Source organism: Calypte anna, chromosome 21 (assembly GCF_003957555.1).
Source record: "Calypte anna isolate BGI_N300 chromosome 21, bCalAnn1_v1.p, whole genome shotgun sequence".
Lineage (NCBI taxonomy): Eukaryota > Metazoa > Chordata > Aves > Apodiformes > Trochilidae > Calypte > Calypte anna.
This window is the reverse complement of record NC_044266.1, coordinates 4,493,561-4,517,006: the sequence shown is the minus strand read 5'-3', so window position 1 is coordinate 4,517,006 and position 23,446 is coordinate 4,493,561. Positions and strand designations below refer to the sequence as shown.

Below are 23,446 nucleotides of genomic sequence, written 5' to 3'. Positions count from 1 at the left end.
TCACATATGCTCATCCTAACCAGTGCAACCCCAGATATCCCATAACCCTTACCAAAATGTACATTCAAACCCAAGAACAAATCTGGGGATGCTCCATCAGTTCTCTGTGCCACTTTTCCACAAGTGCCCAACTCTTTTAGGATCTTTCAGGATGGAAAAGGCCCTTGGGATAGAGTCCAACCATCATCCCTACTCTAGAAAGTTCTCCTCTAAACCATATGTTCCAATACCACATCTAAATGACTCAAAAGATATCCAGGCCTGGTGACTCTCCCTTTTTCTAAACTATTATGCAACTGAACCACTGTACAACCATATGTTTGTGCCAAGCTGAAATCATTTCCCAAACAAACATTGTCCAGGACATCTCTGTTGTCCTCCACAGCCCAAAACACTACTTGGTTAGCAGTTAAAGAGACAGTGCCTCCAGGAAACTGGAAAATTGCTGAGGGGGAGCTTAAGGATTATGGCAACTACAACCTGGAAGATCCCCCTGGTGGGGAAACACCCCCCAACACCCTGCTACAACATCTGGAAATCAGTGGGATAAGACTTTACACCAGAGCTCAACTTGATGAAAATATATGGCTCTCCTCATGGCAGAGCACAAGCCTCAGAGGATTTCCCTGCCATGATAAATTGCAGAATGTCTCTGATGGTGTTTTATTGAGCAGCAATATATCACAGGACACATCTTCCTGGACAAAGGGAGAGCTCAGTTTGCAACATCCCAGCCTTCATCCAGCTCTGCAAAACGTTCCACCTTTGCCAGAGAGTATTTCAAGTACAAAAATCACACACATCTGTGCTGCTTTAATCTGAAATTCCAGGCTTTGCTTTCCCTACCACTTTATATCCTCCCCTGCCCACACCTCCCTGTGTAAATAAACTATAGGTTTGGAGCCAAATTCTCTCAGCAATCTCGCTTTCCCTTGCAATGTTCACCCTGGCTTAGGAAACACACATAGGTTTCCTTGTGCAATCTCAGAAAGGCACCTGTTAGCCTTGCTTCTAAAGGAGGAATCTGTCCAACAAAGTGCAGGTTTGAGTCCTGACCAGAAACAGGGAAGGCTCCATCTCCTTTGCATAAAATGAAACCAGATCATCCAGCTGCTCTTACCTTAAATAAAAGTGCAGCCTAAGAAAACCAGGCAAAAGCCAAACAAAACCCAGCCAAAGCACCTGAAAGCTGTGGCACCCAACACAAGTAATGCCACTGTACACAAAAGATGGGTCCCTCATGATTGTCAGAGAAATCATCTGCCAAGCACCTGGCCTGAATCAGGAGGAGGGTGTGAGAGCTCCCTGCACCCCCTGGAGAAACATGCCAGGGAATTGAAAAGCTGATGGCATTTGTCATTTCCCTGCAAGCACTGCTCCCTTTGTTGTCAGCTGGGAGGTAACATGTCCTGTCCTTCACTCTCAGATGTTCAGCACTTCCACCTCTCCTCAGGGCAGATGGAGTAGAACAAGCAGATCATTCCTTCCCCATCCAAACTCCAGCCTGGGTCCCTGTCTTGACTGAAGCCTCAGATGTGAGCTGGGAGTCACCTGTAGTGGGAGGAGCCATTCTTGCTCCTGAAGCTCGATGAGCTGCTGGTCTCTTCCAGGACTCCAGCCACCACACAGCGCTTCCAGGGTAGAAGTGTAGCAGGAAGAGCCTTTCTTGCTCCAGAGGCTCAATGAGCTGCTGGCCTCTCCATACCTTGCACCAGAGTGAGCTGAGGTGCCCTCTGTGGGTGTGTGTCCCACCTTTATTGGTCCCCTGGTCTTGCTCATGCCCAATAGGGGCCTGTCCTAATCAGGCACAGGTGGACTCACACCCACTCACTGGCAATTCAAGGCACCTGGTTGACAATGTCTCTCTACAGTCACCTCCTCCAGCCTGGCCTCTTGAGCTGCATCCAGGCGCCTCTCCAGAACAGGCTGTCTGGAAGAGCACCCTTGTTTAGGGGATAGTAAAAATAGAAGTGCTCTAAAAATAGAGGCACTGCATGCCTCTTGAGGGAGGACCATTGCAAGGGAAAAAATGATAAGAAAATAAATAAAATCAGCTTTCTCCTTCCAAGTCCACCAAAAAGTTCTTCTTTTATGTCCTTTGGAGTCCAAATAGAGGTGGCTACATACACAGTGCCAGTATTTAAACATAACAAGAACAAATATTGGAGAAGATTAGAACAACATCTTCACTAGGCAGAAATACAACCATTACTTCTGCCATGCAAAAGGACTGATATGGATTTATGAATCCTAGATGCATAGAGCTGGCTAAGAATTACTCTCATCCTCTCAAGATAGAAGTTTCTACAGGCACATTTATGAACTGATAATGCATATTATGAAAAAAAACAGATATCACTGTACATTTTCAGGTTGTATACTCATGTGTGTAAATACACATTGCTCTTGGATCAGAACAGAACAGGAAATCCTACATTTTAAAGAAAGCCAAAATCAAAAATGTGTTCAGAACACATCACGTGCCATTTTATTTCAATTAACTCTATACTCCAATTCTTCAAGGAAAACTTCCACAACTGAAGTGGTTAAGAAAAAGCCTGAATGAGGTTTGAGTTTGAAAACCACCAGGTAAAGTAAATTAAAGCAACATGAAGGAGGTTTTCAGCTGTCCTTAAACAGGCTGAGTCTCTCCGTGTCTCTTTTTCCTTATTCTGTCCACTTACAAATGTAAAATGCTTGTACAGCTACTTCCCTCTTATAAAAAGAGACATCACGTGGCCCCAAGCCAGGTGTAAGAATACTGAAATACAGGGTGCCTTGGAGAGACAACTGTTAGAAACTCAGTGCAACATTTAGGAATAGCCTGAACAGGACCCTTGTAGTAACAAGAGTTTGAGGATATTCAAGAAACACAGACAAGTTTTGGCAAGTAGTCTTGATAAAGGCAACAACAAAAAAACCTTCCATGTTTGTGTGATTTCCCCAATGGGAAATGAGAACAGAGAACTTTTTCTAGGCTATTCCTTCCAGAGAGCTCCATCAGGCTGCCAGAAGAACAAACATGATTGCTTGATTCCTTGCAGAATAATCTGCAGACACTAGGAGGTGGAATGACTGAGCAAGTGTTTCCACATGAAGTTGCAAATGCTCCCAAAGCATTTCTGTGCCCACTTCTTCCTCCCAGCCAGAGGTGGTGAATTAGGAGGCATTCCATGAGCTTTTCCTTTGCGCCCACTCCTGGCCACCAAGTTAATCATTTAGTTGTCACTCAGAAAATACCTGATTTGCAGCTAGGAGGCAAAACTGCTTTCAAAGTAATGGCTCTCAACAGACTTCCCTTTCAAAGCATTGAAAGGTTATCCCTGCCATCAGTTTATAAGCCAGGATATGACCAAGCTTGTGAACACTTTGGAAGCTTCCACTGAAACACAAGGACATCTGCAATTCACATCTTAGGATCAAAGGTGGTCAAGTAGCTTAAATACTGAGTTGACCAAAACCATGCAGAATTTATCACTGACAAAAAAAATCCTTTCATAGAATCATAGAGTCATAGAATTAGCTGGGTTGGAAGGGACCTCAGAGATCATCTAGTCCAACCCTTGACCCACCGGAGCAGTTGCTAGACCATGGCACTGAGTGCCACATCCAGTCTTTTTTTAAATGTCTCCAGGGACGGAGAATCTACCACCTCACCGGGCAGTCCATTCCATAGCCTGATCACCCTCTCCGTGAAGAAATTCTTTCTAATATCTAACCTAAACCTCCCCTGGCACAACTTAAGACTGTGTCCTCTTGTCTTGTTGAAGGTCGTCTGTGAAAAGAGTCCAGTTCCCACCTCGCTACAGCCTCCTTTCAGGGAGTTGTAGACAGCAATGAGGTCTCCCCTGAGCCTCCTCTTCTCCAGGCTGAACAGCCCCAGCTCTCTCAGCCTCTCCTCATAGGGCCTGTGCTCGAGTCCCTTCACCAGCCTGGTTGCCCTCCTTTGGACCTGTTCCAGGACCTCTACATCCTTCTTAAACTGAGGGGCCCAGAACTGGACACAGTACTCAAGCTGTGGCCTCACCAGCGCTGAGTACAGGGGCAGAATCACCTCCCTGGACCTGCTGGTGACGCTGTTTTTGATACAGGCCAGGATGCCATTGGCCTTCTTGGCCACCTGGGCACACTGCTGGCTCATGTTCAGTTTCTTGTCAATGCAGACTCCCAGGTCCCTTTCTGCCTGGCTGCTCTCCAGCCACTCTGTCCCCAGCCTGGAGCTCCCCATGGGGTTGTTGTGGCCAAAGTGCAGGACCCGGCACTTGGCTGTTGAACCTCATCCCGTTGGGATCGGCCCAGCTCTCCAGTCTGTCCAGGTCCCTCTTTCAAAATTATGGTTAGGACATCAGATTACTGCTAGTGTCAAGGTAAAACCATAACATACCATGTGAGAGAATACACTCAGTGCCTAATTTTGCTGCTGACTAACATAAAAAACCTACCCAAAAGTAAAAATAAAACCTCAGGTGATGTGGCAAAGTGGATTTGCAGCCAAGCAAAAGCCTTGCATTCAGGAGTTTAGTCCAGCAAGAGATTAATGAATGGCTCAGGACAGACAGCCCCTCCTCACACTGCATACCTCAAGGCAGCATCAAGATCTGAGTTTTCTGCTGCAGAGTCTGACAAAGCCTTTCCCATTAAGCCCTACTATGGCATCTGCAAACAGAAAAATCTCCAGCCCAAAGCTAAATTCTGAACCTCAAGTTTCCATTGTTTGTGCAGAAGCAGTGCATCATTACCCCAGTGGCTTTTTTATGGTTATTTACATTGGAAGCAGGCCCCTGCTTTAATGCATCACATCTGAATCAAATGATCTGCTGTAAAAATGATGACAGAAGCATGAATATCCCCACCAGAGCTTAGAGAGTGAAAGTCAAACTAAACAAGGCCCAGCAGTTCAGGCCAAGGTGTACTGAGGACACCCATTCTCAACAGGCTCTTGTTTTCCTTGGCAAAGCACTCACACACCAGAAGGCCACAGCCAGAGTCAAGCCCTTGGCCTCCACCTCACAGCTCTGATTTAAAGTATTAGGAAGGTCTGTGATTAAATATTTGTCCAGGTCACCATAACTCAAGTGTAATTACTGCTAACAGTTTAAAACAGTATGCAATGCTCAATACTGTCTCCAGATGCCTTCCCCCCACACACACCCCCAACTGCTTTTCCATTAGCTTCTTCTGAAAATCAACAACGTGGAAAGAAAAACCACCTAAGTCTAGGGCAAGCTTCTTGCAATGCTAACAGAGTTTCAGTTCCTCTCTGCAATCACAGATCCTTCTTTCCCCTTCCTGGCTCAAACCTGTACAGAAACATGAAGTGTGGAACAGAGTCTGCATTGTCCTTTGTATTGACAGCACCAGTCTGCCCTGGGAAGTCTCATAAATGAGTTTTAGCTCCTGCCAATCTCTCTAGTCACTCCTGACCATACAATATGCCTCCTGTCCTCCAGAGTTTATTACTCTCCTCGAGTCACTGATTTCCACAGTCCAGATCTTAAGCAACCACAATTCATCAACATGAAGCAGGGTGTCTGCAACCTCTGGCAGGTGGCTGGGGCAGAAGCACCTTCAGCCAGGGAAATCAAGTCCAGCAGATCCTGCCTGTCAGAGACTGAAACAGCAGCATCAGGCTGGCACCTTCTTTGTGAACAGAGGCTCTGGAGAGGAAGTCAAAGTAATTAACACTGGCACAAAAACCCCAAATGCTTAAAAGAGATCTTTTTAAAGAGATTTGTTAGCATCAGTCTCCTGACACTGCAAGAGGAAATACTAGAGAAGGATACTAAAAGACAACTGATGTCTTTAAGAACAGAAGAACCTCACAGGCAATGCAAAATAGGTTTTGTTCACTGTGTTCTCACTGACTTTTAAGAGAGAGACATAACAAAAGAGGCCACCTTGTGTTTTTATAGTTCTATTGGAATCTTCCAGTAAGAAAGCAGAAAAATCTTACGTATAAAAATATCTGTCTGGGTAACACACATGGAAGTCAAAAAATTCAGCAATACCAAAAGAAAAACTAAGACTTAGAATCAATCCTAAACTCCTACTGAATGTTTTAGATTTTTAATTGAAATCTATACTGCCATGAAACAAAGTTAAAGAGGCTTCCTGGTAATTACACACTTAGGCTGCATACCCAGCAGGAGAATAGATGTTTATACAACACCTCACAAAATCAACTTTTTGTTCCTGACTGGGGTTACTGGGTATATAAACATGCCATGGGGCTGCAGGGTGTGCTCGGGCCAGTATACAGACATACCTGTCTGGTAAGGCTCCCTCCAAGGTTCATGGTACCAGAACCAGTTTTATTAGTCTGCAGCCACAGCATCACTGTGGAGGTCAGCTTGTAATGAGCAGTACGACCACTGGATTTCTCCTAGAAGTGGGAAGATAACAAAAAGAATAGAGACAAAAGGTTAAAATCCCTCTAAAATAAATGGTCTCTGGCTCTGAAGACCCCATGAGCCACATACAGGACATGGGTAACTCCAGTCACTTTCTTAAAACAACTCTAAGCATGCACATTCCCCTAATTTTCTAAAACAAATCTAGTTAAAGACATTTAACCTCCTATTACCTTGGTTTTATTACCTAATTAGTGATATTTATCTGTAGACCTTTTTTATGTTAAAAAAAATTAATAATCTCAGGATCACATGCACAGTAAGTAACATACTTTCAATTCTTCTGGGATTCTTTTTGATTACAGCTCTGACTTATCTCTATCCAAACTGCTTCAGGGAATTTTCAGAAATTAACAGGGGAACAAAGTTTACAGCCCCTAACACAATATTGCATTGTTCAGAGGAACACCTGTGCTCGTTAATTGTCTGGAATTAACTGGGTTTTGTTTTCACTTAGGAATATCAGCTGCCCCAGAGGCTGTACCTGAACCTCCACCACGTGGATGGAATCCCAGCATCCCTTAATCTTCTTTGATCCATCTCCAGCTTTCTTAATGAGGATCACCCCAGCAAAGCCATGATCCAGATCCCAGAGGTAGACAGAGGAGACTCCACCTTCAAAATACCTGCAGAACGTAATACAAGAGGCATGTTAAAAGTAATCAAGATCCAAGCTAGAGTCAGCTATCAATGCTAATCTTACATAAGCAGAATCTCTCTTTTTTTTTTTTTTTTCAGACAGCCAGTTGTATACCTAGAAAAACACAGGGTTTCATAATTTTGTAAGACAGAAACTTTAAATGCAAAAAAACTGTACATTTCTCCAAAGGGGAATAAAAGTCTAGTGAGAAACAGAACTAGCTAGATTTCTACAGTACTTGAGCAAACAGTTCCTCTGATTCCAATTAACTGGAACAGCTGGCAAAAGCACAGCTACAAAGCAGGCTGAGAGTAAGGCTTTATTTTACAGCTTGGGTTTTTTTACTCTTCTCTTGCTATTGAGGAAGTCTGGAAGTTCTTTACCAAGTTGACTAATTAAGACAAAAGGGAGCAAGTAAGTAGCTTCATGCTGCTGTCTCAAGAGTTTGTGTGAAGCTCCCTTACTGATTCATTACTAATAGACTTGAACTGAATCAGGGTTCTTAGAAATGAAGGGTACTGCTGAGGTTTATGTATTATTCCAGCTTCAGATACAGTATACCACAGAAAGTGAGATTACCTGAACCTCAGGTTTCTGGTAGCAGAAAGCACCATCTCAGTAAACTAAAGAAGCAATGACACCTGCAGACCCTCACTCCTTTATAACACTAATGCCAGGCTCCTGAGGTGCCAATGAAAGCAACACTTCACAATAAGGTAAGCAACCCCACACTGGAGGACAAAAGATACATGAGAAGCAGTTTTGGCTCCTAGAAAACAAACTGTAACCCACAGCCTTTTCCCAACTCTTTCATTTTTCAAGCTGCCAAACAGCCATAAGAAGTATCACGCAAAAGGGAATATTCTTTCTCGGTGCACAACTCTCAGGTCCTGGTGATGGATTTGTGCCATGGAGAAGCACCATCCCCTGTGAAGAGCTCAGGAAAGGAGGAGAGGTCACCAGCTAAGCCAGAAGATTAAAGAGAAGACATTTTAGTAGTCAGACATTTCTGCTCTCTTCATATATTGCTGCTCTGCAAGCAGTCAAAACCTAAGAATTCATTGTCTGGAGAAGAGCAACAGCTCAGCATCCAGAGACTCGAGGAGCTGCTGTGACTACCATTCCCAGCAGCAGAGCTGGGATTGGGAGACAGCGTCAGGGAAATGAAACTGTTCTACCTTTCTGCCTCTTACTGCCATGAATTAGATGATCACAGAGACCTGCAAGTGACTGCATGCTTCTCCTGCAAGAGAGGAAAATACCACTCATCGTCAGCATGAAAAACCCTCCCACTTTCATGCTCCTCTCCTTCTAAAAATGAACCTGACAGTTATTAATGGCACTTAAGATAGGATTTACTGTGTATTCTGGACTTAATATATTAACTTGAAGTATTATAGATTCAACAACACTAACCCATCCTTTTCTACAAGTCAATAGAAAAGATACTGAGAAGTGAATGCAGATAACATAGTAACATTTCCTCTGCACTTCAAGATCAGATCAGTATGTTGGTTCAGAAAGGCAGAGGCCCCAAAAGAACCCGAAATTCTTTTTAATTGCATGCATTTGTGTCTGTACCAAAACAATCCTGACCCTAGGAGAGGCATACAACTTCATATCAATGCACCACATAGTTTTCTTTTTAATGGGTGACTACTACTCCTCAGCTCAGTCTATGCATTTAAATAACCAGCACACACAACACTGTCCTCCTATGACATTTGTCAAGCCACTGATAATATGCCATTAAAAAAAGAAAGCCTTTGCTCCACAGGCACACCCAAGCCAGACTTACAGCAGGCAATTTAAACCTAAAAAAACAACACCCTTTTTATGTCTCCCAGGGAATTCACAAATGGATTTGGGTTTAACGCAGTCAATGGGAATTTCAGTTCTGCAGCGAACTTCAGTTCCAGTTCAAGTGACCCTTCCTTTGACAAAAGGGCAGTGTGAATCAAAGGCCAGAGAGCATAAGCTGCTGTCCATTTCCAGAGAAACTTTGTTAAAAAAAAATAAAAAAATCATAAAGACAACTCACTCAGAAAAACTGGCAGCCAGTGAGAATATTACAGTGTGTACAGAGAGTTTCCCCATTACCTATTTTATAAGCTTGCTACCAGCATGAAATATTAATTAAGAGAGGGACTAAAACAAGGGGTTTGGAAATTTATTCTTACCTACTGTACTTTGATCCTAATGATATGGAAAAGGAAAAAATAATTTTTATGTGGTTCACCTTTATGAGATTTTACATAAAGGCTTTTGTGGGTATTTTAAGAATGTGCTAAAATGTTGTCTGAAACCACATAAAACCATCTGAAGAACCACCCCGCCAGAACTAACAGAGCACACATGGAAACATTTTAACTTGCCTTTATATATTTAATGAATCAAATATAGTATTAATATTGTTTTAAATACCAACATACTATTTCAATAAAGTTGCTCTGCCATAGCCAGATCCAGTATCTTGAGACTTCAACAACAATGCCAGTGACTGAGCTGTTATGAATCCAAGGCACACTGGGATACAGATTAACCACAGCCTCCTCAGTGCTTCAGCAATATATGACTTAAAAATTCACTCCTCCTTCATGGGGAGAAAATACACCTCATTGATCACTACATTAGTTTTCACCTTCCTCACACAGCAACTGAAATGTACTGAAGTGGGGTTTCTGAAGAGTACCTAAAAGCCAGGAAAAGACACATTTGAAGAGGGGCACACTCCTTGAAACCTGTTTTCTTCAAGAAAAATGTAAAGAAGTGCTATGGGTTAATTGGCTGCTACATAGTAGAAAACTGGATGACAGACAGATTGGTAGGAATTTAAATCTATATTCATCAACTTGGATTTGTTGCAAGGCTGGAATAATTCCAAGAAACCCCTTCACCACATATTAAAAACCAGCACTTATTAAAATCCAAGGAGGAGAGGTAATCTGCTTGGAAAAGGTTCCTGGAAAGCATGAGCTGGTATCTTCTCTGTTTAAGAAATGGGTGGGTAAACCAGAGGACAGGCTCAAAGTTGAGTCAGCAGTAGCAGTGAAACACTTTAAAAGCAATAGGTAGCTCCTGGCTGAATATCATTTTCTTTGTCACCTGTTCTTGCTACCCCCTGCTTGTGGCAGATCTTTGTCCCACACAACAGTGGCCATAAAAGTCAACCTGTCTTCAGAACCTGGAGTCCTCTCCCAAAGTGAGGAGAGGATCTTGTCCAAGCCACACCCCTGTCCTTTCCAAGGTCAGCCAGTGTTCTTCCATATCTGGTAAAATCACTTCTCATAAAGCTGCCCAGGAAAATGACAAAAAGCATAAGGCTCAACAGAACCATTCATCCTTTCTATAAAATTCAGAATAGCATTTCATTCAGAATCAATTCTCATTTTAATCTCCTGATCAAACACTGCAGTTTTATGTCCATTACTCATCAACCGCAGGACTCCTGGAAAAATCTGTTTTCTACAAAAAAAATGTCACACTTAAGAATGACCTACTTTGCAAATGCAAGAATAGAAGAAAATATTTAAGCTAAAAGTGATTCAAAGCTTTATGAAGTGTTTGAAGTTTAAGCGGGTGGAGACACAGGATGGAAACTTGTTTAAGGAACTCGAGCTGTACCCATGAAATGGAAAGACTGTGGCCAGAACAAAGCCTGAACTTCAAGAGGGATAGGATAGGGGAGGAAATCCCCCAGTTTCCAGCATAGACCCTAAGAGAGGAGGGCAGAATAACCACTCTGTTTTATCACTAAAGGACAGATCAGAAAAGGCACCATAACTTTCCTGATAGCATTCTGCTCCTCACAAGCCTTGCAAATGAATGCTGGACCCTATGCTAAGAAAAGGAGTTTACCACACAGCAATAAAAACACGTATGACTTCCAGTTACATTTCAGAACCAAATCACTCAACCATAAAAACACTCCAGTATTTTCCAGAGCGTAACTGAGAGACAGAGACAAAACCCCACCCCATGTCTCTGGCTTATGGCTCTCACAGCACTCAGCCACAAAACCCTGACACCAAAGCACCAGTACCTGGTACCTCAGACTGGCGATAGAAACCTTCAAAAAAAGAGTTGCACAGTGTTTCAAATTGGCTCATTTAAAGCAGCAAAATATATTTTCTTTTCCCTAAAGGTTGCATAGCTATTTCTTCAGCTATAGGAATCCAGCATAGAAAAGGAAACATCTCCATATGTTTAGATCCACAGACTTCCAAGAAACCTGTCCTTTAGAAAAATCTACCCCAAAGGAAAATATCGAGCATTCAGCTACAAGTGTTTTTACAAGAGTAACAATGACTAAAATGGCAACCTGAGAAGCTGTGTCTAACAGCAACGCAAAAACATTGCCTAAAGATTAGGTGAGGAGGCAAACTCTTCAACTAGAACTTAAACAGATGACTGTAGTGGCAAGTGACTTGGCACAATTTTCACCGAGTCCTTCCCTGCTGCTTGCACCCTGTCATTTCAAACCAGCACATAAATGGCAAGAGAAATATGAAGGAAGTGGCAATTTTCAGTAATCCACCCTCCACCACACTCAAAACACTGCTAGGATGTTCATGCAAACTCTCTGCAATCTCACAGCTCAAGTGAGGGGGGGAAAAAAAAAACCAACAAAAGTCTTCAGGACAACATCAAGATATCAGAGTTGTCACTAAATAATTTTCTTGCCTGTGTTCTCCCTCCCACTTTCTAGTAATGAGGCACATGAGCCTCTTCCTTAATAAAAGGGACAGGTTGGTCAGGAACTAACCAGGATATAACACTTCTCCCCCTGCCATAAGTTCAGATCATTTATAATTCCCCTCTCCCACCTTCTGTGGTCCTAGGAGGGCAACTGCATAACACTTACAGAATGTTACATAAATACTTACAATGAAGGTGGTAAAATATTGTGTATACAGACCAGCTGTTTTCCACCACAGTTTATGAACACAGCCCAAAGTATTCTTGTGGACTCTGCACAGGTATTTTACAGACATTCTTTCCAGCATACACAGGTGCAAAAATCCCTGGAGCAAACATACCAATTGAGCTAGGTATGTGTAACTTCAGTGCCAGTTGTACTTAAAAGCACGCATCTGGAGCATGGTGGGGTGACTCAAACTGGGAAGCAGAGTTGTGAAGTGCAAGAACTTTGTGAGAAAGGAAAATGGTATCCAAACAATGGGATCCTGAAGGCTAAAAAATCTCCCAGAGCCTCCCATTTTGTGCTTGTAGTACCTTTCATTATTAAAAAAAACCAAAAAACCAATAAAAAACAACAAAAAAAGCCAAAACCCCAAAACAAACAAAAACCCAAACAAAAAACCCACAAAACAAAAAACACACCCCCCCCCAAAAAAAAAAACACCAAAAAAACACCAAAAACCCAAACCTCCAAAAAACCCACAAAAAACCCAACAAAAACAAACCCAAAACCACACTGCTCACATTTTCCTTACCATCCAATTGCTCTTGGCAGATGGGAACCAATGACCAAATCCCTTTTAAGAGGTCACCTGGAAACAGTTTCATTAGCCACCTAATAAGCAAGACAATGGGTCACTTTGTAACACTTTAAAGCCTCACCGGTTCATTAATAACCAGGAAGCATCCAGTGCTTAGAAACCTTACAAATCTTACATCTCTACCCATCCCTTGGACCAGAAACAGCCCAATGCTTCATCCACCCACAGTCTGACACATTTCAGACTCTGCCAGCTATAACTCAAATATGGGTAGGAGGGGAAAAGACAGCAGAAGTCTTCCATGGTGTGTATTCATCTTGCCAAAGACTACATATTTTGTGTGTGATTTACTTCTTTCTTCAACTAGGCATAGATCAGATAGGCTAGAGGATGATTATTGTTTGTGAAGCTACTCTGTCTTCAGTTTTCCATCATTAAAACACCATGTTTTTGTGAGAGCACAAGGTAGATTTCTTTAAGAGCAAGCACAGCTATCAGTTATTCATCAATTCAAAAAACCTGTACCAGAATAAAGTAATATTTTAAAATTTAGCCTTGGTCAAGTTTTGAAAGCATGTGATTTTGTCCTAGGGATTTAAAACCTTCAGAGACAGTGCTGCATCATCAGTGCTGACCTCCTAATACAAGCTGTCCCTCTCCAGTGTTCAGATTTTATGTAATCACAGAGAACCGTGGGAACCCAGGGGAACACCTCCTCGTCTGCTGAGTATTTCAGATTCAGAAGACAAGAATGCAGTCTGCCCAGAGCTGGTCCAAAATTAAGCACTCAAAGAAAAAAGAATCGGATGAAAAGCAACTGATTTAGTTTGCACAGCACAACTGTATGCTTAATTTTTTCCTTGCTTCTCTTAAAGTTTGCTCTGATCTGTGTAATATATATGAACAACTTCAGTGTTTGTTCTGTTTTGAGTTCTGAGCTAGCTGCCTGTGGGCAAGTTAAAGAAGGGACCCCAACACTGCACTATTTACTCTTACAGCTAAACAATTTCCTTGGGTAAACATCATGGTTTTAATTTGAAAAGCACATGAACATTAAAGCAGTGAGCATCTTGGCAGTTTAGGTCTGTCTTGGGAGACTTCATCTTGTACTTATCAGTCTAACCCGGAGGCAAGAATCTCATAGATGACATAATCCTGATGTCACACCCTATTGTGCAAAACCCTAGCCAGCAGTGAGATGGAAAGTCAGGTTTCCTTAGTGCTGGGATGCATAACAAATGCATCTGGATTTAATCTGCAAGGCTCTTGCTGTGAAAACCACAGTAACTATCATGCCCAAGAGAAAGCCATCACAAAGGGCTAGTAACCATTAATGAGGAACAGTGAGCTAATGGCAAAGTCACTTCAAAGGTTCCCAGACTTTTTCTTTTAAGTTTAGGCAAACTAGGTTTACATCTAAACACAGACAGAACGCTTATATAAAAGAGCTCACAGCTGCCTAAACCACTTTGTGAGTTGAAAGTTGCACTGCAGGCAGAGAAGCTCAGCAACTGCTCCCCCAGTGCACACCTACTGGCATGAGCACTGCCAGGCTGTGGAAAACCAAAAACACTAATAAACACTGCTTACATCAGCTGCCCTCCTTTTATTTACTTAGAGGAATCGACGCCATTCCAAGCAGAAAATCCATCAAATTCCAAGAGATAAATACAGCACTTTGCTACAAAGCTTACAGAGTATTTTGAAAGTTGGAGAGGAAAACTTTCCTAAGAGGACCTCCTATACAGGGAACAGTATATTCAAAGGCAGGGAAGGAAAAATTAGATGACAACTACAGCAGCACTCTGAAAGAGTTTAAGTCTACAGGCAGCACTAACAGAAGTCTGCTATTTTTTTGTATTGAGTGGATAAAAGCTGTTAACAGAGGTGGTTCCAGTATGCAATCCATAATTCGTTATGAAAAAAGGTAAAAACAGCTAGAAAAGCAGAAAGCTATCCATCAGCTTACAGGACATTTGAACATCCTTGGTAGCAGAGACAATGACACAAGAGCCCAGTGACAAAGAACCCCAAAGTCAAAACGAGACATCTCAGAAACTGAGAGAAGTGATGCTGTTCAATGGGATTAAACACACTGAGGGGAAAAATGTCAGCTTTGAGCACTCTAAAAATCAAAGGGTAAGCTTGTCTGATACTGGAACCTCACTCCTGTACCTGACCAGCAGCCTCTTCAAGCTCTCTAGTACATGCACACCAGAAGTTTCTGCAGCCTTTTCTCCTCAAGCGGGAAAGAGAACGGTGATGGATTCTGCACTAAGGCTGCAAAGAGCACTGCAAATGCTTGGTGGTCAGGGGTACCATCCCCAGCACTGCTAGCACAAAATGTGAGTGGCTAATTCCATTTCAGAATAGGCTCCAATGCAAAATTCAATAATAAGAGGATTACACACAATGAAGACGTTTTAGAGGTCAATCCTCTCCCAGACCTCCTTCCGCTCCTACCGAATTCCTTGTCCAGAGCGTTCATGTAACAGATTGAAAATGGAACAGTATGAAAACACAGAGAGAAGCAGAAGTTCAAAAGGTTTCATGGCTTACTCTGCTGAGAGAATTGGAAACCTTAATCAATAAAAATATTTTTCAAGAGGAGAAAGATGAAAATAAACATATACAATTTTTTTTATAGCTGCTAAAACCCAGAAGTACCAAGAAATCTAAGTAAACCCAAGGAGAAAAAGAGGTAAAGGAAAAGGATAGCTTTCTGAATGTATGTCAGCTTACTAAACCAGTCCAAAGTTGCCAAATCTCATCCTATTTGTAGAAATATTCAGATGAGCAGCATCCTTCCTCAGGGAGGTCTATTTAATCACTTCAGAAACTGTTTCTTCCAGACAACAAAGGGTGATTAGATTACTTAATTAAAGGACTGATTATCTCCAAGCCAAAGCACCAGAGCACAGAATCTAAAATAGATTTATCCAGATGCCCTGGTCCTCATTATGCTTTGATTTCAATCAATCACACACACACATCAAGCAAAGGGCAATAAATTACAACCATGTGTTTGGAGAAATTATCTGCATGATATTGGAAGTGGAGAGAAGGCTCTAACTGAATGGTGTAAGATATTAGAGCTCCATCTGGGAATAATAACCCTCTGAACACAAACATACCAGGGCATTAGCTTCAGGCAGTGTCTGAGCTGAACCTGGCAGCAGGAGATCAAAATTAAACAGTTGTTTTTTGGGCAAGTGACATGCATTTTGGTAAAACAGATAACCAAGAAATCTGCTGCTTGTTTAACATATACAGAGAGGGAATGAAAACCTACAATGATTCGTCTTAAACCCAAAGAGACACAAACACACCTCCAGAAATAAAAGGTGGGCAACCCTAGAGATACTTAGAGGTGGCTTGCATTGAAACAGACACCTAGAGGGAACAACTCAGCACTGGTTAGGACGCACTGAAGATTCAGTAAAATTTTTCTTCAAACTTTCACAACTTGAAACAACTTCATGAAATTCAACAAGACTTCTCTAAACTTCTTCAGAGTCTATTGCAGTCACTTAGTGTGCCAGCCAAGAAACTTTTTGGGACAGAACTCAAGTTTAAGATTAGTCACCAGCAAGCAAATCTGAGTGGATTATTTCACTCTGATTGTTAACAAAGGCTGCACAGGCTGTTTTCTTCAGAACACCCACGTCAGCAGGTGCCAACCCCACTTGGGAAAGGGTGAATGACTCACTAACTGTAGGTGGATACTTACTACACCTGATTAGAACACAAATCTAAAGGGGAGCGGTATGTGGGCCAAATGGGACTGACCCAAGGAAAAAATGAAACCATCTGAAGTCTTCGGAGACGCCTGAGATGAACTCTGAGCTATCATCAACTTGATGTGCGTAAAAGTACAATGGGACATAATCCAGAAGAAACTTGGACTGCACACTGAGAGCAGGATGGGAATCACAAATCCTCTCACAGGTACTTATTTTTCTATGGTAAGGATACATCTTCCTCTTCCACTACCCACTGAAAGCACCATTATAAACTATCTTAAAGGTGGGCAGTGAGGTGAGCACCATGCAGAGCACCATCTCAGCAACAAGCACTGACAAGGTATTAAGACACATCTTTCCTGGCAGTCCATACTAACTAGATGACTCCCAGCACAAGATCTAGCAGTTTAGCCCAGCAAGGCTGGAAACAGCCACAAACTGCTTTGAAAAACCTACCAGAAACCCTCACTATAGGAATAAAATGTCTAACAGCCCAGGAAAGCCAAGCACACTGGAGCTTGGTGTTCTCTGTGAATGACTGCTTACACAAGATTATTTCTGTATTAACTGTTACTCCTCTACTATAAAAACACAGCATAGCTGTGGTAAGAGTTGGAGGTTCAAAAACATTCTCTACCCTGCAGAGAAGGGGACAGAACAGCTTCTTCAGGGACTCTGTGTGTGTCAGAGGCTTCTCTCAGCATCATTTCCATCCTCTCTATCTGCAGGGAAAGCTGAAAGCAACAGCCACTGTCTTTCAGCTTGCATTTTTAAAGGAAGACTTTGTAATGTGGAGTAACAATTAGATTTCTGCCACCTATGAACTGTCTGTTTGTTCACACAACCCCATCAGAGAAAACAGAGATAATGGAAGCCTCTGCAGGTTAAGTATAGCAACTTTTTTCTACACTTGCCTAAAAAATGAACAGCATTACTGGAAGGGGACCTGGAATAAATCTTCCCATGTAAGGGAAGCCATAATTTCCACAAAAGATACAGTACTGAAAGACTGCCAGCATGCTACTTAATTTTGATTAATACAACACCTCTTTCAAACAAACCTTGTGAAGTATTGTGAAAAAAATTGTGAAGTATTTCACAATGCTGGAAAACTGCTGTTTTCCCTGGCTCTAGAAATGGTACTGATAACTTTGTCCTGGAATCGATGCACTGAGTGCTCCTTTTTCAGTGCTCCAGGCACCTTTAATCAACATCACAGGACTCAGACTTACTTCTAGGTATGCAATATTAGTTTCCACCTCTAGCAGACCACGGAAATTACACCACTGCAATTGCCATCTTGTTCCTGCTACAACCTTCCCCATGCTTCAGACTCCCACATGGCTTCAGCAGCTGCTCTGCTGGTAATTGTTCCAGTTATTCCCAACCTAATACACTGGCAACACCAGCAAGCACAGCAGTGAGAAAAGCTGGCACTTGTTATACTCCTCCCCCCCCTCATTTTCTTATCCCATCCAATCTCCAAGTAAAAATTAAGCTTCTCCTGTCAAAATACCAAATCCAATTGTCCTGTTAAAGAAATTCTAGAGTCCAACTACTAGAACAAAAGTATGTTTTTATCCAAATCTCTTTTAAGTACAAGTCATTTCCCATTTCAAGCACGAGGAACTCTTCAAATGATTTTTTTCCCCCTAACTTTGTAAATTCTTTCCAAAAAATGCCACTGTTTTTACAGCCCTCAGCCAAATGTAAGTCTCTCTTCTCTTTTTTTGTTTTCTGACACATTTTTCAGATCGTAACGTGCTTCAAAGCATCTTGTGCTGACAGATGCACTTATCTAGTCTGACTACACTGCGAGTCATAATGCCTGTCATTTCTGGCTGATGACATGAGAATGAAGGCTTTGTCAGAAATCCCTCCTGCATCCCCTCTAACAATGTATTGCCTATAAAACTGGGGTTGACAAACAAAGATGAAATTTGATACAATCTCACCTTTTACTTCCATACAATATATTAAGGCCACTTTTGTACCACATGCTGAACAGGGTTCTGCAGATTCACCCCATCCCACGCTTTCTTTCCTGCAAATAAAACCTTCTTAAAGGAGTTATTGTCCCCAGCTGTGACTTCATGGTCATCCCATCAGAGAGGGATTTAAAAGGACAAGCTTGGTGCCACAAACCTACTCATTTTCATCTTAGTGTATATAAAAAAAAACAACCTTATTGCTTCTGGTCTGTCCTGCACCTGGGGAGCAATTGCAGACCTTGTGTTGCTGCATATGCAAAATTCCTCTCTTCTAATAAGTTCAGATACCAATAAAAACTCTTACTGCCAAGAGACGTTGGATATTTGTGCAAATAACACATGAGTAAGTAAAAATTGTATACCTGTAGCAATTGTGTGAAGATTACATGTTTGGACAAGCTACACTTACATCATCTTAAAACAAATAAAAAAATCTAGCAAGAAAAGTGACTTTTAGTAGCTTTGGTTCCCATTATACAGTGACACATGATCAACCAAAGCAAAGGATGTGCTTTATCTCCATTTTCAGGCAACATGAAAAAGCAAATAGGCTTGTTCACTTTTTCCATGGCCATCAGGCATCTCCAATAAGAAAGCATCTGGTTACAGGACAAAGCTCTAAGTCCACTTTGCTCTGCAACACGCACTTACTTTGTAGATTTAGCATTACTATTTCCATCCCATCACTGCTTAGAAGGCCACAATCTATAAAGAAGACAGCTAAACCTGATCACACCTTGAGACCCTGGACATCCAAGGACCCTGGACACCAAAATTGAAGACCAGTGCAGTCCCACCTTTAAAACTGTTCAACTGACAAGTCACACAGACAGTTTCCCATTGCTGCTTTAAAAAAACACTGCCTAGTCTACATTTACCTTACATGTGCTGCATTAATGGCTTTGCTTTACATCTCCTTAAGAAGGCAGAGCCTACAATAAGCACCAGAGGAGGAGCCTTGCAGCAGCAGTACATCAATCTCCACACAACTGCTGCATTTCAGCATACTAGAGCCTGTATTTTGCTGGAAGACATGGAAGTTGCTGCTCTCTATATATATATTGTTTGAGAGAGTAGTCTTGAGGGAATGGAAAAAGCAGATGGTTTAAGAACTTAGTCAAGATCAAAGAGAACACAGGTCATTTCAGGATAAAGACCATTTATCTGTTAAAGGGGGGAGGGAGGCTGGAAAGCACCTCAAAATCTGCCTTTAGCTTCAGCTGACAAATCTGATCATTTTTTTTGTGCTGTGAAATCACAGTAGTTGGACTTCCCAACAGCAGGGCAACAGCTTGTTCCTCTACTACACATGGTATGACACACCGAGGCAGCTAGTGAGCACATTTTAGACCCACGGTGTGTACTGCCTGCCTGCTGAAGGAAACAAAGAGAGTGGAGGGCTCTGTAGGGTAGAACTGACATACAAGTCTCTGTACTGGTCAAAGGCATTGTTGGCTTCCACCTCCAGCTTGCGCAGGCGAGCAGATGGCATGGCACCGTCTTCCAGGGGAGGATCATATTTGTTACTCCATGGTGATCTGCCAAAGAGACAAGGAAAACAGTTAAGACAGACCCTGAGAGGTTTGGGATTGGTGGGGCTGACCACAGATGTTGAATTTCCAAAACCAAGAGGTCCTGGGAACTTCACCCTCAGCAGCCATTTCAAACACTGACACTGACTCCTCAAAGGTTACAACTTGCCTAGGGAACATGTCCCATCCTCAGGTTGCTGCTACTGACATAACCATGCTCGGGTTTAAAATCTCTTCCTTCTTAAATATTGAAAATTGAGGCCCCAGCTGCTGCACATTAGATACTGAAAAATAGTATTTTCATGCAGGTAAGAAATAAGATCGTGCAGCTTTACTTGGTATCTGATCAGTGTTTAAGTCAAACGCTGCTGTCTGCCATTAAAGTCCAAATTCTACTCCACAATTTTGCTTTGAAATAAACTCCACTTCTAGCTTAACATTAGGAAACCATCTGAATGGTTTGAAGGATTTAATGGGGGCTTGTAAAGCTGCAGGTTTTTCTATGATTTCTGCAGGTGTGAAAAATTTTGTGTTCTTAACGAAAGACCTGATATTAAAAGATTAATAGAAGCCCTTGCCCATCTGCTTCAGATTTTTATAATTCCTACTCTGTAAACCTGCATTCTCCTCATTTCCCCTGTGAATAGCCAACCTACATATATCACTGCTAGTTTAAGGAAAGGTGCCTCAGCCCTTTGCCTACTCACTTCTTTAAATGCTCCAGCCTACTAACACCAGGTCTTAATGCAGTCCATACATAAGGGCTTTTTCCTCAGTAGCCATTTGTTACTCATTTCTCAGGAAGACAGCTAGCTTGGACATCTGTTTAATGCAAAGCACAAAGATCAGGCTCTGCTTCACTCCAGCTTTGAGCTTTCACAACACTTCACTCCTTCTCTACCACATCTGACTCAAAAGGTGAGACACCAGGAAAAGCTAAATCATTATGTCCCATCCACCCGGAGCAATGTTTTTCAGGTGGTTGCTCTCATTTTAAAATAAAACCAAAAACCAAAGGACACCAAGGAAATTCAGGCAGAGAGAACACTTACCTTGCTATCATGCAGTCTGCAAAAGCAAAGTCAGGGTTTGTCTGCTAGGCAGTGCACAAGTGTATTGCTACCTAAGCAGCATTTTTCATTAGGATGCACCTACTTTTTCTTTCTCTACTAAATTTTAAAAGGCTGATGAAAAAAAAAAATTAACCTGTTTTCTGTAAATTTGGAACACTGTGTATGAGGAACTCCGTGAGCAGAGAACTCATGCAGAGTCCAGGGTGAAGATACTTTAATATTAAACTTTAGAACCCTTTTGCAGGCTAGAGAAATGGGATTTAAGGGAAGCAGAGTAACACAGAGCCTTTAGCTTAGGAGACTGTGACATTTTTAACCCATTTCAGTCAGAGCCAGCAGTGACCTGCCTAAAAAGAATACCTCTTTTAACACAACCCTGTATTTTTTTTTTGTAGAAGTGCACTCACTCCACATTTAAAAACTTAAATGGAGGCTATTTGAAGAAACACAGACTGAGAAGCACTTAGATTTTGAAAGTCAGACCTCTAATGTCCCTAAAAGAGAATGTTTTCTGTTTCAGCTAATAGGTTTCAGTGTCATTGGCACTAAATACTCCATAAGGATTCCATTTAATAGTGATCAAACATATTTAGAGTGGAAATGTATGGACAAAGTCAGGACCTTGAGGTCCTTTATAAAAAAGAAAGAAAAAAATAATAAAAGCTCTGCCTTCACAATGTGGATTCGATGGCTGTTTGATATCCTCCACAAACCTTTGCTATTACAGGAGCACTCACATGACTGCCTGCAAGAACACAGGCACAAAAAGCTGCTCCCACAAGCAGCAGTGGAGTAATATGACTAAACTGAAAGTTACCTATATATGAAGATCCAAAAGAGACTCCAAAAATCTACCTTCTGGTCTGTTTGACACAGAGAAAATGAAATCTGCCTTAATATGACAAAGAAGGCAACTGTGATGGGCTAAGCATTAGGATCTTCATAAAAAATTAGGATCTTCTCCACAAAACTGGTGGAGTTATCACCTGAATGGCCAAACATTCCCCAGCAGCTTTTTTTCAAAGCTAATTTCCAGTCAAAAAGCAAAGCCACTCAAAAAACCACCCCAATAAAGTTGATTCCTAGTGAGAAAGACTGAGAACCCAGCCCCATCTTTCCTCTCGAAGTAGTACAAGGCTCAGCTGTCTGTAGAATGCTTTGAAATCTTTGGATTAGTATTATAAGAAATGCAATTAGCAACCTCTCCAAGCAGCAGAAAACTTGTGTAGTTTGAAGTGTGCAGTAACTGGGGTGCAGCATGTTGCAGGCAGGGACAGTGTTGCTTGGGACTCCCTAAATCAAGCCTGCTGTTCTGAAAAATCTTGGTGGAAATATCAAAAGCTTTTAAAAGCACAGGAAACTCTTCCTAGATTTTGGCCTAATTGATTAAATTAGTGTAAGAACCACTTCCCAGTAACAACTTGAGACTTTATGAGGTATGAATAACGGTGTCTGAACACAAGCACAGAATGGGATTAACACATGCACATGTTAGTGTCGCTTGGTTTTCAAAGGCTTCTGCTTTGTGCTCAAGGAAAGAATTTACTTCACTGAACAGGGCTGAGACCAATCAATTCCAGAAGGAACAATCACTTCAGTCCAGAAGGCTGGAATCAAAAGCCTTAAAGAACAGCATTCTTTAATGCCAGCAATTAATACATTATGCCTATTCCACACAAGCAAATGAAATATCTTTCCTGAAACCCCATTACTTAAGTCCTGAAAATTTCCAAGTGATTAAAAAACCTTAAGTCCTCCTCCTTCCTTGGAACTATTTAAGTATCTTTTCAGAAAAAGACTGAGCTCATTTCATGGGCAAGCCTGAAACTAACCTTAAAGAAAGGACTGTCACATGCATTAAACACAGAGGGGGTGCAGGTGCTATTAGTTACTGCAGCATGTCACCATAGTGTTTAACAAGTGCCTGTTCAAGTTTCCTGTGCCCCTGCTGATAGATGCTCACATCAACAGCCTCAACCAGGTGCAAGAGGACTGCAAGAAACGCATCACAACTTCAGTAACTCTTGAAAAACCCACAAGTGGATCTAATCCTTTCTCTTGCATCTGCCAGAGGGGTTGCAGCAGCACGAACACATCTTGCAGAGGGCAGAATCTATAAAGTTCTATTCTAGATACTATTTTAGAACAATTTAAAGGCATACAGCTGCTAACATAGATATGACCAACTTGGACCACAAGTTTAAGGCACAAATGTTTTTAAGAGACACCAGGCTCATTTGTAGAAGGTTGAACAAAATTTTTTCAAGTTAGACTAGCAGCCTGAAGAATGTAAATGAACACTTCATCCTAGAAACCTTCTTATTTCTTGGCCCACTGCAGCAGGTAATAATAATTTATAAAAAAACCCAAACAAAACCCAACTCATTAAGATTTACACTCAGCCACAATCCAGATGCACTGGCAAACTTTGCATCCTTTATCAGTCTCCTCCTCCTGTTTCTAGGAGAAAATGAATCTCAGCATGTTCTCCATGTAAATCATCTCCAGACAGTGTAGGTAGGTTGCTTTCCTGCAGCTCAAAGCAATTGAAACCAATTAATCTCAAATCCTTATAAGCTTACTTGCTCCTGCAAT

At 41.8% G+C, this 23,446-nt stretch overlaps 1 protein-coding gene across 3 annotated transcripts in view; it reads right to left on the bottom strand.

Annotated features, from left to right (window-relative positions):
- The window catches only part of CAPZB (capping actin protein of muscle Z-line subunit beta), a 73,447-nt gene that overhangs the window by 7,581 nt on the left and 42,420 nt on the right, over positions 1-23,446 (bottom strand). For all 3 annotated transcript variants that reach the window (XM_030463436.1, XM_030463437.1, XM_008503678.2), the window contains 3 exons: positions 19,671-19,784; positions 6,895-7,036; positions 6,266-6,382 (listed from right to left, as the gene is read on the bottom strand). In XM_030463436.1, coding sequence (XP_030319296.1) covers positions 6,266-6,382; positions 6,895-7,036; positions 19,671-19,784 — 373 coding nt within the window. The remainder of the gene's footprint in view (positions 1-6,265; positions 6,383-6,894; positions 7,037-19,670; positions 19,785-23,446) is intronic.